Below are 17,293 nucleotides of genomic sequence, written 5' to 3' on the forward strand. Positions count from 1 at the left end.
TTGTCAATGTTTTGCATGTAGGTGCTATATTTGTTGTAAATATTTTCAAAAACTATTTAGTACTGAAAGGTAGCTCAGATTTGCACATGAAACTGGCACCATAATTAAGGTTTCAACTAATGAAAAGCTTATTAATTGACAATACTGGTGACTGGTATCTAAGATTCCAAACAATTATTGCAATATACAGGAGTTGTGCAAGGTGACATAATGTTATCAACATATGTTTAGAATTTGTGTACAAATCAAAAAGAAAAAAACACTAAACAAAAAGGAGGTTAACACGTCACTCACTAAAGGGAAAAAACCAAACATACCACAACGATAACAATAGTTTAGCCTTTAACCAAATTGCCTATTTTCTAGGCACTCAGAGAATTAATTCTCTTTTTTTTCCCACAGTATAGCCATTCAAATATTCTCGAGATGAATACCCAGCTATGCAGAAACCTACTTATGCCACAAGTTATAGGCAAGTCTTGTGTGAACGAAGTGTCTAATGGTTTTAAGGCTGTAGTCAGTATCATTCAAAATGATTTTCCATATGGATATGGAAAAAAAAAAAACTTTTGGCTAGCACTGTTCTTGTGACATACATAAGCACTGGCGATGCTAATGCTATCTCTGTATTTGTTTAGAGTGCATGATTGAAAAGGTTACTTAATGTGTGCCCTAATACCTGTGCTACTTTTATCTAAATCACCTATACAAGATAATCTAAAGCTTCGCACCCTGTAAGTACCTAGCACATGCTGCAGGGGATGTCAGGATCCTGTGCCAAATTCTCCATCTGACATTGGACACAGAACCTCGCCACAAGGCATTATCAGATACATGGCAGTGGGTGCAAGCTGAGTAGGAACAACTGAAGTCCAGGCTCCAGTGAGGGTAGCAGAGCTTGCTTAAAAGGAAAAAATAATTTATATCCATATTTCTGGTTATTTTACCCAGCCAGCCATATCACTTTCTACTAGTGGATTCACTCTCTACAGTTCATTGTTATAAAACTTTTGGCCACTCTGGAAGAAACAATAGTCTCTATCAGCTCAGTGGCATAAAATTCAGACCTGGACTTGCAGTTCAGATGTAGACTGTTGTTACCATCAAATTCAAAACAGTTTCCTATTATTTTGCCTGGCACCTATAAGCCACTATTCCTTGGCCACAAACATGTTGCAAGGTGATTTTTAAGTACAACCAAACAGATAATACAAAGAGATTATTAGGTTTGGAGGACAAAGGAAAGATGCTTTATTTCCCATGGGAAAGCCTGCTAGCTGTCTGCGTAATCATGTAGTACACATTACTAAAAATGTCTGATCTGAGTGGATAAATAGTACAGCCTAAGTTCCATACTAAAAGGTTTAAACTGAGTTGGGATCAAGACCTGTATAAACTAAACACTGGCATGGCTGATTCATTGCAACCTATTCATTCATCTTCTCTAACCAAAAGAGAATGAAGATGTGTAGGGTGATGTTTAACAATTCTTCAGTGAGGTTATTTTCAAGGGCACCTGCAGCCAGTTTGGCATCCAGTTCACACTGAAAGCCACATAGCTCAGAGGAGCCAAAATGGCAAGAGGTATACAGCTGCAGAGTAAGAAGCAAATTTGGGCCAGACAGTCCATTTATTTTAAATTTAACATCTGAAAAATAAATATCAGCTGTTCTGTTCCACCTTTTTTCTTGCTGCTGCTGGTTGCATTCTGACTAAAAATAACCGTGGTGCATTCATGAGCAGTCAGATAAAAAGAGAAAAAGGAAAATAGACAGCAGTACTTCAGAGGGGAAAAAAAAAGAACAGAAAGATAATGAACTATTACAGTAACTACTTCAGGTGGACATTTTACAGATATGAAGCACTGTACCTGTAAGTTGTTGGGCTGACATTTATTTTTCTAGGTATACTGCAAGATTCAAACTTGTTGGCAAGGGTTACATTATTTCCAAAAAGGCAATAACGAGGCATTTTAACCCCTACAACTCCAGCAAAGACAGATCCAGAATGAAGGCCAATACGCATCTTTCAATAAAAGACAGAAAACAGCATTATTAGATAAAATAAAATGGTTAAAGTAAGTTTTATAAATTCTTCCTCTATTAGAAAAAAAGAAACAATGAGCTACTAATATGAATTGAGTTAATACAGTCTCCTTAAAATGTCTGTATTCCAGTCATCGCTGCTCGTGGAGAGGAAACCAGCTGAAGTTTACCTTGCTTTGCATTTATAGTAAGTAATCCTTCATCTGATATGACTGTGATAACGCTGGTCTCTGTGGCAGTAAATTGATCTAGAAACATAGCAGGAGTTACTATGACACTGGGATACTTTCCTGGGAGGAATTACATGACACAATGTTGTTAGACTGGTGACAGTTAACGAATAGTACTTGCTTTGCTGTTAAGGTCTGAAGACAAGTCTTAGGGAATAGCAAAGACAATACGTATATGCTGTAGTTCCAACTGAACTCGATTGACAAGGTCGCACACAGAGTAAATCCCAATCCCAAAGTACAGTATTTTTATAATTAAATTATACAGCAGTTGAAACATTTTGATACCTCATCTTTGTAACTCATACTCAGATTTTTGAGTTTTGCTTAGCTGGTGCTGCTTTCTATGTTCCTTTTTTTTTTTTGGAGATGTGTTCTTTTTCTTATGTGCATTATACATACGTAGACATGTTTTCTTCAGAATAGCACTCTGACACAATAATCACATGATGTCGGGAAGCTTGCATATCTACTATGTGTGCTACTCTTTACATATCAAGAGAATATCATATCATTATAAAGAAGTGACAATTTCTAATTTTGAGTGGAAAAGCAGAAAAGCCTGCAACAAAAGCAAAATCCATCCACATAGCAAAGATGGCTGAAATACGTACATCGATATATGTCTCATTTAAGGTAAGCAGTTTGCAGGCACGCCTTTTTCTTTGACAATTGATATATAACATGACAGTAGTCTGTGTGACGTCTTTGTTGCTTTGCAAAACAGCCAATGCTTTCATGAAGCATTTCATTAAAATAGATGCATGCTTTCATTAAAAATAGAAAGATTCAGTTTTCTTCTAAGAAGCTTCTAGTAGGTACTTATACAATTTTTTTCTCCCTATTTTAAAATTAGTCTTTAAAATGTAATAGCATTCCTCATTCAAAATTATAGAGGTAGCATTTGCGTGGAAATTATAAATGTTATAATATTGTCAAGATGTTTCCAGATTTTTTAAGCATAATTTAATTTGATATTGTGAAATACAAAAAGAACGACATTTATTTATAATGTAATACTGCTGTTCTCGGTGACAAATGTGGAGCATGTAATCCTCTTAATGACCATTTTCTTTGTCTTGGAATACAAATATTCCTTCATCTAAAATCAAAGAAGCCTGAAGTTTTCTAAAGGAACAAATGAACAGATAAATGTTAAAAATGAGCCAATGAAAGACATAATGAACTGTGACACCTGTATTAAAAATAATAGGACCCCATTCCAGGACATTTGAACTTAGTAAAAGGTCCACATCATGTGTCATGCACACAGGCGTTTCTCTTTTTTTCTCAGTGAGAGGTAAACCTACATGAAAAGTTCAGTACGTGTGTAAGTCCTCATTGAAAGGAAGCCATAAATATAACTACCACTGAATCTAACAGTTGCTTTGGCAGCATTAACACCATTATCTTATGGTCGTGGCTCAGTATCTGACTGTAAAACAAGAACAGCAACAGAATCCTTTAAAGATGTGTGGATTACTGCAATCAGAACATGTCTTTGATGAATCATATTTATACCTGTTACCTTAAAAGACTTAGGTGTTCTCATTGGGTCTAATTTTGAGAGAGGATTAGTCTCCTCATTAGAAAACAGTAACAGAATATTCCATGCCACTGACAAATTTATTGCTGCTGAGACAAAAACTGCAGCATGTCAGTGTGCACCTGTTGATTTCACTGCATTTAAGTCTTTTGGGTTGATTTTCAGATCTCTGTTTCATCTCTACCTCTCCACAAAACTCTCATTCATAGAACTAAAAAGGTCAGCTTCTCCAGCCATACACACTTGATTCCCCAACTTATCTAAGTTAATGCAACGATGTGAAATTTCCTTGAGACAAAAACCCCCACAGCAACTAAACAAACAAAAATGCCCACTTTAACCGTATAAAATATAAAAAAATATATGACCTTGATAGGCTCTCCATGGGGAGACACCACCTCATCTGACAGCTCCATCATCTTCAGGGCCATCAATGCTATTTGAACAGCATGTGTTTCACTTTCTTTGTGTAAACCTCCAGCGACACAGTAGGCATCTCCAATAGTCTCAACCTAAAACAGGCATATTTGTTCCTTGCTGTTAGACTGTTTGACATATAAAGGAATAGTCTGTGGCTTCAGTAAAAATTGTACCTACATATTGACTGAGTCTGATTTGTCCTGCTAAATTATTTAAGTCCCGGGCAAATCCTGCAGTATCATTCAAAAGAAAAAACTGCACAACTTGTATTTATTGCTGGGCACGATGCTAAAGTACTTCTCCTTGCTCACCTGCTGTCAAGCACCCAGAGCTACATCAAACACCTATTATTTACTCCAGATTCACAGCACTGTCATTGAAATTTATTTTTAAAATTAACTTTTAAGTTTTGATGAGTTTCTCTCTTGGCTGCATGAACAGCTGATTCTGTTGATTTTTTTTGTTGTTTTGTGATTTATCTTAATATGTCTTTCTTATAATGAAGGTTTAGGGCAAAGTAATTTTTGGACTGCTATTATCCTCTGTCCCATTTAGTCTTTATTTCCTTTCCTGCCCCAGAACCCCACAGAAATGCAATAAATTGTGTACCTTGTAGACATCTAGCTCTCCACATTGGTAATCAAAGCGAGTATAAAGCTCATTAAGCATGGTGATAACCTGCATAGGTGAGCATTGGGAACAGATGGCAGTGAATCCAACAATGTCAGAGAAAAGCATTGTGACATTATTAAATTTCTTGGCTTGCACAACTTGTCCCTGCCACAGCTGCTGAGCAACCTCTCCAGGAAAAATTGAAAACAGAAGATCTACGGTCTTCTTCTTTTCTTCTTCAAGTGCTTGATGGGCCTGCTCAAGGGTTGCTTTTAGCTTTCCTAACCTCTTCTTCAGCCCATCCTGAGCTCTGGCCTGCTCTCCTATCAGAACAACATCTCTCAATGCATTGTGAATGGGAATATCTGAGAGGTACAATCCACGTCCTGTAAAATCTTCTAGTCTATCCACACAAGGAGATCCCAGGAATAGGATGGCACTGGATTCAAAAATATAGATCATTTGGCCTTTAAGATCCATTACCTGAAATAGTTAAAGAAACAAGAATTCACGCAAAACATGCACGGCAATGGTTTAGAAGCAAGAAGTTTTAGAGGAAATACATTTTGCTGAAACGTAGGAAAATCAGACTGGTCCATAGTCCTTACATTTTCATTCAGTGGCTTAAGAGAAAACATGAAGTGCTAAACCACAGAGCCATCAAGTAAGTTTATTTTGCTTGAGCCTTCTGGTACAAAAGTTAGACCACAACTTAAGGATAAACACCTAATTATGTTTGAGTGGCAGTATCAGTTTTGGCTTAGGAAGAAAAGAAAAACAAAAAGAAGAATTTTGTGCATTTTCATCTATTGATAAAATGTTACTGACTATAGTGGCCTATGAATTTCTGCTAATAACTCTAATGGTTCATGCACCACTTTCTTTGTAAGATAAAGTGAGAAAATCTTCAATTTTGTCATAGGATGTTCAGTACTCACTGCAATTTAAAATTAAAGGCATAAATGGCAGAAATATCCCATTTTAATGATCTAAAAACGCAAAATATTTTGTGTGAAGTGTTTTTATGTTCCTTCTGTATTCAATTGTGTAATGTGCAAGGTGCTGCAGAGCTCTGCTTAACATTGCTTTGAAAGACCATTTTTTGAAGAAAACCTGTTACTTGCTAATAGACATTTGCATATGCAAGTACATGCAAAAGCAAAGCAGAGTCTACTACCCCTTGTAATCATTAAACTGTTGCCTAGTGCAGATCTGAGATGAAGTAGCTAATCAGTGCTACATTTTTTCCCACTTCATTAATAACTGGGTGAAACCTTTATTACCTTTCTTCATTTAAGTTCTTGGAGTTTTGAGTCTGAACTGGCAATTCATCCTGGAGTGCCTCCGGTGTATATAAGCTGGAATTCAGCTGGGGCCAGTGATGAATAAAAACAGTCATTGAATATTCAATGTTTTTTAATGTCCCAGGTCATTTGCCACAGACCCAGCTTCAGCAAAGATAGTAAGTAATCCCATCATCTGAAACTAAGTGGGACCTTTGGCGATAGCATCTCATGAAAACATCAGAATATCAAAGATACCAAAATACCAAAGATACCAAAGGCTGAATGAGCACAGGAAATGTCTACTTCTTTCCCCAAATCCTAGAGCTGTTGTTTCCAGATGATTGAGGGGCACTGTGGTAAAGCTTTCCCTGCCACTGTCTTTGTGTTGGAGATGCCCTTATTCTCAGCAGTATGGCACGTCATTGGCTTTATCTCAATTCACTGAGTTTATCTCAATATTTCAAATTATTATTTTTTTAATAAAATCAAGTTAGCAGTCAGATTTTACTTGTGTAGAAGTCCTAAAGCAGAGTTTTGACTGAATATTGGCTTCAGAATCTGAATTACATTAGTAGAGTGCCCTCAATATATGACTATTATTCAGTTGTATTAGATGTTGAGAGTAGACAACGCAAAGTGCACCATGTTTTGTGGCTATTTTAACTCTATCTGAAGAAAACAAATTCCTCACGTAAGTAATGGTTATAAAAAGTCTCTTACCATGGATGATTTCATATCAGTATAATCCCATCTTCTGACTCGTACAGTAAATTGCATATTTAGCATTGTCATTATTCCACTAAAAGTGCAGCTTACTTTGGGGGTAAGAATTTCAAAATACTCTTCAAAATTGGGCTTAGCTTGAAATTCTCTCCTGGTCAAAAGTCGTCTTATCCCATTTCCAATTTGAAGAACTGACATATCCTTGTCAAACATAAAATGAAACGGGAAAGTCTTACAGAACACAGAGGCAGGAATCACAAGTGAAGACTGTGGTTTACATGGAGATAAGGAAGGTTTTGTACTTTTGACTTGTATAGAGTACAGCAAATAAGGCTGATTAGCAAACTCAGTGCAGTCATTATGGAAACAAGGAGGCATGAGCATCACTTCCACCTCAGTTTCATACAAAATATGAGCTGCTGCTTTAATAATACCAGATAGAATAAGACTTGTGATTTTCTTAGGAAAGAAATAATACACATTTAGGAAGTCCTGATCTTTCTCCAGGCATAAAATGGAGGCGTCTTCAAGTCTGTCCTTTTTTCCTGCTTCTTGGCTGTGGCCACTCTGCTTCAGCAGAGTAGTGAAACTGTTCAAGAAGTCCTTAAGGGTTCCTCCAATAACCCCTAATATGTGTTCATCCTCTTCATAGCATATTTTGAATAGCTCTTCACCAAGAGATTCCCGTAGAGACTCCACAGGAACACCTGCATGGAACCACATTTTAGTCACTCATCATGATGAATCTCAGGCTAACCTCCACTTTTTTTCATGCTAGACCAAACAAATCAAATTAGCAATATCCTTCCCTGATCCAGCACTGACACCTGAGGGCCCTCTCATTTAGGAGTCCTACTGTAACCAAAGACATACTTGTGTTGCCTGGAAAACAGGGAGACAATAGGTTGTAGTTTGGAAAGATCCAAGACTCAGTGTTCTTTGCAGAGATGTAGACGGAACAAATGCATGTTTTGGCACAGGATTTAACCCAACTCCCTTAGCCTGATTTCTTCCCTTAGAAGAAATAAAGTAAGAATTTAAAAACCTAAAATAAGAATAAAAAGTAAGAATAAAACAGGATCTGTGCACACATGCAGATATAAGTACTATGCCTGATCCAATAAATTAAATGACCCTAGGAATATTCCAGGGCACTGAGGCCAATTGGCACAGAACAGCTCACATCTTTGCTGGTAAATTTGTTTTAACAGGATAGCTGCATGCAGACTGACTGTTGGGAATGTTCCAACGCCCCAACTGTTACTGGGAATCATTTGGAAAAGTGTTATCTGTCACAGGCCAACTGTGTGCCTGGACCAGCTTAACAGTTCAAGTGTACAGAAGACCACATTTCAGTTCGTGGAAAAGTTAATTACATTTACTATTAATTACTATTACAGACGTAGCCAGAGAGTTCCGTATTGCAGCTCTCTTCTGACAGACTACAGTCCTGCAGAACATGAAGAGGATCAAACATTTTTTCATGAGTATAAAGCTGTAACTTATTACTGAAGGTATGTTACAACTCCGTCTAAATGTCGGATCTTAGGGGTGGATGATCCTATGACAGCTCAGACTTGAGAACCTCATCTCTTTAAGCTCATATTTTGACACTCTGAACTGTGAGTTGCAGAGATCACAGTTTAGGCTCTGCGTTGTCAGCACCACCGCAGCCCTTACATGGAGAAAATTATTTCTTAGTAACAAGACTAATATATATATACATATATTATTTTATATATATAACATATACAATCTATGTATTTTTGATTATCTCTATTATTAAACAAGCTCACATTACCTGCTGCATTAGCATGATCACTGATTATTTTTTCAAAATCTTCTCTATCCCCAGTTTTTCTGTAAAGATCATAAAAATATAAATAAAACCCCTGAAAAATCAAGATAAACATGGTAAAAATAGTAAGTAACAGAAGTTACGTACCCTGTCTTTAATGTGTACAGACCAAGTTTTGCTGATCAAATAGGCAGTTTTTCATTAATTCAAAATAGAGTCTTGGTAGAATCTTAGATTATCCTCTACACTTGTGATAAATTAAACTTTTAGTGGTCTGAGCTCATATTATGGATTGAGGCCAAATGCTATAGACTGTCATTGATTAAAAACTCTTAGGTTGCAACAGTCCTGGTTTTTATTTGGTTCCGGTTTTTTGCTTGAAGCCCTAACTATATATCATAACGTATTGTAAAATATGATTGGAATTTATATTCAAACATTTATTGGAATTACATTGCATTAAATTCAAAAGAGGTGAGACAGTATTTCTGTTTTGAGAGGAAATACCAATAACAACTATTAACTTCAAAATTACTTGTTCATTGGTAGTTATCCAGATTCTGTGACACAAAACTGCAGCCCTCTGAGGTCAATAGAAGTCAACCTGAATGTCAGACCCAAAATGATAAGAAGGACAGGTAGCTTAGCCTAACCTCCATATAAGCAATAAGCTTTTGATACATGCTTTCTGAATTTCTTCACGTGAAATATCTTAGATAAATTTATATGCAAAAGCAATACAGACATTTAGATCTGTTTTACATTTGCATTATTACATCATTCAGAATAGCATAATAATTTTTTGTTTCAAACTAATCTCTGGGAAGCAACACATAATTAAAGATAGGGAAAATATTCATATCAATAAGCCAGTCAGCAATTGCAGTGCACATCTGACCAGCTATCTTTGGTTCAGTCAATGCATGTAAAGTGCTCTGAAAATATCAAGTATAGTTTAATAGATACATTGTAATTATCTGTTCTTATCAAGGTGAGCCACAGTGTAGTTTCCAACTGCGTTATTTTTCTCCACCTTCGAAAGGAGATTTAAACTGAGGGGCTTATTTTTTCAGATGCATTCAATAAATTGAATCCTCAATGTATAATGAGACGCTAAGAAATTCTCACTCCCTACAAGGCTCAAGTGATTAATATTGGGTTAGTACTAAGGCATGCTGAAAATCAAGCTGAGTTCCTCAGAAACAGAAACCAGAAGCCACGTGAGCCCAGTGAAAACATGTATGTCAATATCTGTAGCGTATGATTGTTCACTGTATCAGAAGCCAAATTTTTTTGTATAATACTAATCGTTTGCATTTAAAATTACATTCTTGGGATCTTAGAAACACTGGGCTAGATCCATATACAACCGTATCTATCTTTCCATCTATGCCTGAGTAGTCCGAGTTCCTCCAAAACACTTGCTCATTTTAAACAAAGTCCTTGCCTCTTTCCCTGCACAAATGGCTAAATTTGCCCATTAAGTCAACTTTGTGAGTGATTTAAATATTTGTGAATATTTAAAATAAACTAAATAATTATTAACTTACATTACATGAAATGCTGCACACCAATTTGACAAGATAATTGAAAACAGATTCCAGAAGTCCTGATTCCCAGTCACCACCCCAGTCCTTATGTCGGCAAAACATTTTTGCTGTGAAGTTAGTTGCAAACCCCTTACACATACATACCTGGTTTCTTTTATTCTGTGTTTTGCAAGTGTTCTCTGAAGTGCAAGATTTAGCCTTTCAAACTGGGGAAGAAAAAAGGTATGTATGTTGATCAAAATGTCATTGCTGAAAATTTAATCATAAGAATAACATTTTTGTAAAGAGAAGAATTACTTCGCTGTCCTTGGGACTAACATCTTTTTTCAAGATGGTATAGTTGTTAGAAACAGCATGTCATTTCTGTGTTTGGGGTTTAGTTTATGTTGATGTCTTCAGCTCCAGTACCACTGTAATTAAGCCCCTTAGCTCATGTGCGCCACTGGTTGTGCATTTTAAATGTAATGATGTGATTTACCTCCAATTTGTCAGATGGCAATAAAGACAGAGCTGCTAAGAAATAAATATAACTAAGCCAACTTTCTATTATTACACATTGCCCCCCAAAAAACCCACCATATCATGGATGCAAAATGTAGACAGAAATCTTTTCAGTTTAAAATATATTCTCCTAACAGAAAAAGCCAGTTATATTCTGCATTCTGCCCAGAGCAAAACAGTAAAAAGTGGCTCTTCTATCTAGTAACTTTTCTTGGAATATTAAGAGTTAAATTTTTTTTCAGGGTAATTTTCAGAAGTGTCAAGATTGAAGTTGCAAAAGGTAACAGAGTTTCAAATGCAGCTGTAAAAGATCAATATAGCATTATGTGCTTCAGATTACCTCCTTTTCTGTCTTCAAGACTATAGCATTTCAAGACAATGTTAGAACCATTTATTTGATATTTGTAGAAAAAGAAGAATTTTGGCTATGTATTCTGCAAACCCAAATATCCTCCAGATGAAAATCTAGTCACCTAGACTAGATTAGATAACCTTTGTAAAAGGATTCCGTAATAAAAGACCCTTTAGAGTATCATGAAGATTTACTTTCATTTACCTCAATCCCATGGTTCCATATCCTTTCTGTAGTTCCTATAGAACAACACTTTCCGAACATGCATATTTCAAATTGTTGGGGCCAGTAAAGCTGACTTATGTATGTAGTCTCTGATCATTCGAAACCCAAACTTCCCATAAAGACAGGATCATAGAATAGTACTATAGTGCCATGATGATAGAATTTGGCTGTGAGGCTTGCTGTGGTCTGGCTTTTCTTTGGTTCTCATTCGCTGAAGAAACTAGTGTTTTCTACTGCATCTTTTACTTTTTGCATTTTCAAAAGGAAAGTCTGCACACCTGAAGAAAATATCATGTGAAAGAAAGGCAATGTATTCTGGAGACTTTTTCCAAGCAAAAATCTGAATTGAATAACTGTTCTACCATGTATATGAACACAATGTAAATTACATCTGTGTATAAACTGGTACAGTAAGTGGAATGCCATCCAATTAATTACTTATCTCCAAACAACGTTCCCTATATTTCTGTAAACACCCAAAGAAGCAAATAAAACAATCACACGCACTACATTATATCTCAAATTTAATCAAAGTTATTCTGGATGCACCATGTCCTGGACTTCCATGCACAACTCACTGTTTTCATGAGGAGTTCATGAATCAGTCAGGGTCATGATGCGGCCCCCTGTTTTGGAGTTTCCCATTGGAAAGAAGATTATGTTAGTCGCTGATGGTTAAGCAAGGCACTATAAAGTATCTAAGCAATGAGAAATATGTTTTTAAACAAATAAAACCCTTCTATGGAGAACCGGGATTGGGAAGATGCTTAGGTCTTGATCCCAAATCAGCATGAGAACAGACTACTATACTTGGACAAAGCTCCAATAGAACTGTAAATAGCAGTGACAATAACCTTGAACTTCAGTAGCTCCTGGGGTACCTGGTCATAATATCCTTGACTTTACCAAGATTTTGTCCCAGCTGATGAACAAGCCTATCATGATTATATAATAGGCAGTTGCATACATTTGTATCACTCTTTAAAGAAAAAAAATACCAGTTATTTCATTAAAAATCCCACCAACAACTATATACTAGAAAAGCAACACAGCGATCATGACACCATAAAAAGGGTGCTTTGCCAGTTCATTCTTGAGTTGAAAGTTCTTTCCTTTATACGTTTAAAGATCTGTTTTCAGTTGAGTTGAGCAGAGACATAAGAATACCTTTGTAGTAAACACAGACAGCAATGTTTTTAAAAATAGCGTGGCAGGAGGTTAGCATCATAGCAGATGAAAACAGCTATTTTAATTTTTTTGTGATAATGACTAATGTACTTAGCAGAATGGATTCAGTTAGGTGAATTGATGAGATGACCACATAATTCACATAATTAGGTAACACGGCAGAGTTTCTCTAATTGTATGTAAAAAAATTGCTACAGAAATGCATGGATTTAAAAGGAACAATTAAAATGATCAGAGGAAGGTTGCATACGAGACAAAAATATAGGGAAATACAGTGGAAGGGATGGTGTGTACAAAACCGTGGCAAAATTGTACCCAGAAGGAATCGAAGAGGATGAAATGAAGTTTTAAACTATGCAGAACTAGATAAGAACACAAACTTTGAAGTCAGAACAACTTTCTACAGGCTTACATCTAAAGGCTGGCATAAAATGCTTATTTAATATTTATAATTAAACGCTATTAAAGTATTATTATTATGCAGTATCTATTTACCTCAGGAAAGATTAGTTTGCAGATGCTTTCAGTTAATGTGTGCAGGTACACCCTACTTCTGCTTGTTTTCCTTTGTGGAAGGTTTCCTTGAGCATCTTTTTCATGGACTTCTTTGCAGATGGGCAAAGCTGCCCTAGAGCTGTTTTCTGTGCAGTCCTTGTCATGTTCCTCAGTAATGTGACTTTGAGTCAGTGAGGAGAAAGGACATTCCCCTGTGATCTTCAAGTCTTTCAGTTTTGTACAGAACATATTGTACGAAGTCTCTCTCTTGAGATTAAGAGTACTTGGCTTTGTGTTTAGTAGTTCTCTTCTGTTTACTAACAAGAGCAGAAGATGCCAGAATAGTAGATAAGGCAACCACTGTGGAAGATTATTGGTAGCTATTAATCACCACAGGAACAAATGCGTGCCCCTACAAAACAAGAAGAAAGAAAAAAAAAATTAAAAACATTTATTTTCTCTTTTAAATCCTATGACGTGCCGGTTTTATCATATGTGCTTTAAAATAATGGCTTTTCTAGGACCTTACTCAGGAACGCACTTAAGCTCATGTGCCGTTTTAAGCATGTAATCCCTACTGACTTCAGTGCTTCAGGTAATTAAAGCTGTGTGCATGGTTAAGTTCTTGGCTGAATTGGGGCTCTAGTGATTCAGGCAGAGGAGTTGTTTTATCTGATATATCTTTGGTCACGTTGATGGATGAGGTTTCTGAAAGAGCAGAGAGCAGAATTCTAACCTTTTCAATTCTTCATAAGCAGCTATTAAAAACTACCCGATATGGCACAATGAAACTGATTTATTATGGATACTTAAATCTCAATTTACTTGATGCCCAAGATATCCTTTTTGTAATAGAGAAATGTATGACTAAAGTTAGTACTTGCACTTCTGGAACAGCACACCATCCAAGACCAAAGCTTAGCGCCTCATGTAAAAGCCACTGACTGGTGACAACTATAACATCATGGGAATTTGACCACGTAACTGAAGTTGCCTGGAAACACCAAGGGATTTTTATGCTTTTGAAGGTGGTATCTTTCAAACACCACATTGGAAAAAAAGGGCTGAACTTTTCATTTTAATAATTGTTCCCTGTTTGTTACATTTATGTCAGTTAGACTTAATCTGAAAAACGCTCTTCCCTTAAGGGCTTCATTTTCTATTGACTGTATCTCATTGAATCAGATCCTCTCATCCTCATATAATACTGTAACAAGGTAATCCTTGAGAGCTTTTGGTGACTCTGGAAGCAGCTGAAGTATTACATTTGTCTCTCTGGAGATACAGTACAATAACTATTTCTTTCAGAGGCACTATGGCTTTAATCAGCCTGTGCACCACACTGCTTATTTCTGCCCCTGAGATACCCAAAGGGCTTTTAGGGTCACACAGCAACTGTACCAGGGTTAAAACATAACTAATGCCCCTATACGGGTTATCAGCTGCTTCTTTTGAAACAGCTGGAATGACTGGCACAGCAGAGGGGGGCTGCAGACCCCGCACAAGTGGCATGGCTAAGAGGAGAAACAAGCAGAAGCTACTTTGGCTGGCCCTGCTGCTGAAAAAAAATACTTGGCAGAAAAGGCCTTTTTAAAGTATGCTGTAATACTGGAGGTGTCAGGCCAGCTTCTAGAGGACATCTATCAAAATTATTAAAGAATGACTTGAAGAATCAATAAACACAATGCTAAGAACACGAGGCTGAAGAATGTTTACATAACATTCTATATTTCTGATTTCTGTTTTTACATAGAAACTCATTTGTTTCCCCTGCTGAATACTGTTGTGTAGCAAATGAGGCAGTGAAAAATTTCAAGCAAGAACCACACTCAGTACATAAATATACATAATAATTCTCTTTATAATGTAAGCATTGTTATAAATATGTAAAGGTATTTTTATTCAGGAGCCATTATATAACCTTGTATTACTTTACTAAAAAAGAAAAGCAGAAAAGAACCACTTTTTCTGTAGTTAGACTGATCTGTGCACTGAAATAAACTGTTAAGAAAAGTAGTAACATACATATGTATGCGCACCATTGTCAAAGGATAAAAAATTTTATGGCTTTGATGGATCTTACATGTATACTCACGTGCTTTGCTGAATTTGGGCCTTAAATTTCAAGATAAATCTTGAATTTATAAAATAACACTACTAAAACTTTTTGAATCAAGTATACTACCATTTTGGAGGAAAAAAATTGCTGAAATTTTTGTGAAAAAATGTATAATAAAACATTTAAAACATCTCCTAGTGAATGTAATACTGCATTTATATGTGCTGCTATTAAAAAAAAAAAGTTTCTCTCTCTGTGAAGAATCTAAGACTGAATTAATGGTTAAATTAGATACCAACGAATACTTACTGCATTTGCACTAAACTAAGAACAAAGGAAGTGAATGACCTTCAGTAATTACCAATAGTTTTGATGCAGTTTTTTTTCCTGCTGGTGAACCTGTTTCTCTGTTTCTAAAAGACAATAATCTGAAATTATCTGGGGGCTCACTTCCATGCTAGCATATTGTATTTTAATTAAAGTACATCTGATGTGATAGGAAAAATATTCAGGCAGGTAGAATCAGCTCTGTGAAGGAAGCGATGCCATTATTTTACACCTGGAAAAAGGCCTGAAGGCCTACATCTGAAGTCTCCAGAAGCTGCCAAGTGGGAAGGAGATGGTCATGGTCCCAGAAGATGGTCATGGGCCAAAACTTATTCAAGGGCAAAATGGGCACTGACTGAAGGTCCCTGAGTGACAAAGCTACTGTGTCTGCGGCTTTGTTTTGCGATGCAACCTGCCATCCTTCGAGCTGCAGGACACCCACATTCAACCTCTTCCTGCCCTGCTGGGGACTGGAATCCATGCCCTTGCTCTAAACATGACCTTGGGCTCCTGCCAATTGCTATTTATGACAAAATCATCATTGATTTGCAAGAAAGTGGAGATCCACGATGTTTCTAGTAGTAATACTGTTGTACAAAACCAGTATCATCAATGTACAGATCTTTAAATTCCAAATAATGATGACACAGTTCCTAAAGAAAGCTTCCTGCAGAATGATTTTCTAAGTATCCTGAGGTTCTTGTTTTCCCAGGAACAAACGGGATGGTCCTTTGATAACATATATCCCAGTTCAAAACCAGTATCAACTGAATAGGCATAACAATTTTCAAGCAGTGACCGATTCAAGACTCTTCCTGACCTCTGCAATGACAAGACCACCTAAACCATTTCTTTAAATAAACAAAGTGGAAAACCTAATTCCATGACACTTCAGAGGATTCAAATACTGAAAAAAAACATGCATATACTATGTCTTCCTTTATTAAAACATAAAGTTTGCATCTGGTATCCTAAGTGCATCTTGCACTTAATATAACTAAAATTCAGGAAAAAAGTCTATTGTGTAATAGGAAAACCTATGTCACTCAAATGGTAATTAGACAGTGGTTTTATAGGTCTGACAAGGGAAAGATAATGAATCGCCAGTGTACAGTTTACAGAAGGAATTTCAGCAGTATAATGGACCTTGAAGTATGAAAAAGATGATGGCACACATCACAGGTTAAGTCAAACATTTGCAGATGTGTTTCAAGAATGAAGAACACCCGCCCTCCCATTGTTCACAATGTTTAAAGACATTTTCTGACCATAACAAAAAAATTAGAAACATAAGGAAACATGGGAAAAGTTTCTGGTTTTAATTCCTCTCCAATCATGCTTTGAGAGAGCTCATCCCAGGGGAGCAGCAATATTTAATGTGAATTCTCCATCTCTGCCATATTAATTGCTGTCATATTTACCTTGGGAAGCAAAATTGAAAATTAAAATTAAATAATCTGCTGTGAGATCAAACTACAAGCAACCAATTTATTCAGTGTCTGGCTGAATGCAACATGGCACTGTGCCACTCAGAAAAATGAAGATGACTTTACATAGTATAGTCATAGCAGCAGAATAACTTAACAGTGCTCAAAATGATTTGCGCAAACATTTCCTAGTGTATTTACATCTATACTTGTCTTACAGCCAAAATGCCTTCCTGTATGCTTATTTGTACTAGTTGCTTCTGAATATTTTCCTCTGCTAAAACATTTCCTTGACAGTGCCATGAAATACAGTGCAATGAATCAATCATACAGTAAAACCCCCTAATATTAACACAGCCATTTTTAAGAATTAAGCAATACCACTTGTTAACAGTAGCTCACGGTGGTTTATAATTTTAGCTTATGGACATGGGACAAAAATGAGAAGCAACATTAAATACTTTTTCTTATTACAAGCAGAGTCCTTTGCTCAGAGTAGGACAGAATAT

At 36.3% G+C, this 17,293-nt stretch overlaps 1 protein-coding gene across 1 annotated transcript in view; it reads right to left on the minus strand.

Annotated features, from left to right (window-relative positions):
• Positions 1-17,293, minus strand: part of GUCY1A1 (guanylate cyclase 1 soluble subunit alpha 1) — a 36,369-nt gene that overhangs the window by 1,303 nt on the left and 17,773 nt on the right. Inside the window, exons 2-8 of the mRNA XM_075149442.1 lie at positions 12,972-13,383; positions 10,355-10,416; positions 8,664-8,722; positions 6,860-7,569; positions 4,851-5,336; positions 4,190-4,333; positions 1,871-2,025 (exon numbers count right to left, since the gene is read on the minus strand). Of these exons, the coding sequence (XP_075005543.1) occupies positions 1,871-2,025; positions 4,190-4,333; positions 4,851-5,336; positions 6,860-7,569; positions 8,664-8,722; positions 10,355-10,416; positions 12,972-13,220 (1,865 nt within the window). The 5' untranslated portion in view covers positions 13,221-13,383. The remainder of the gene's footprint in view (positions 1-1,870; positions 2,026-4,189; positions 4,334-4,850; positions 5,337-6,859; positions 7,570-8,663; positions 8,723-10,354; positions 10,417-12,971; positions 13,384-17,293) is intronic.

Source organism: Calonectris borealis, chromosome 4, assembly GCF_964195595.1.
Source record: "Calonectris borealis chromosome 4, bCalBor7.hap1.2, whole genome shotgun sequence".
NCBI classification, from domain to species: domain Eukaryota; kingdom Metazoa; phylum Chordata; class Aves; order Procellariiformes; family Procellariidae; genus Calonectris; species Calonectris borealis.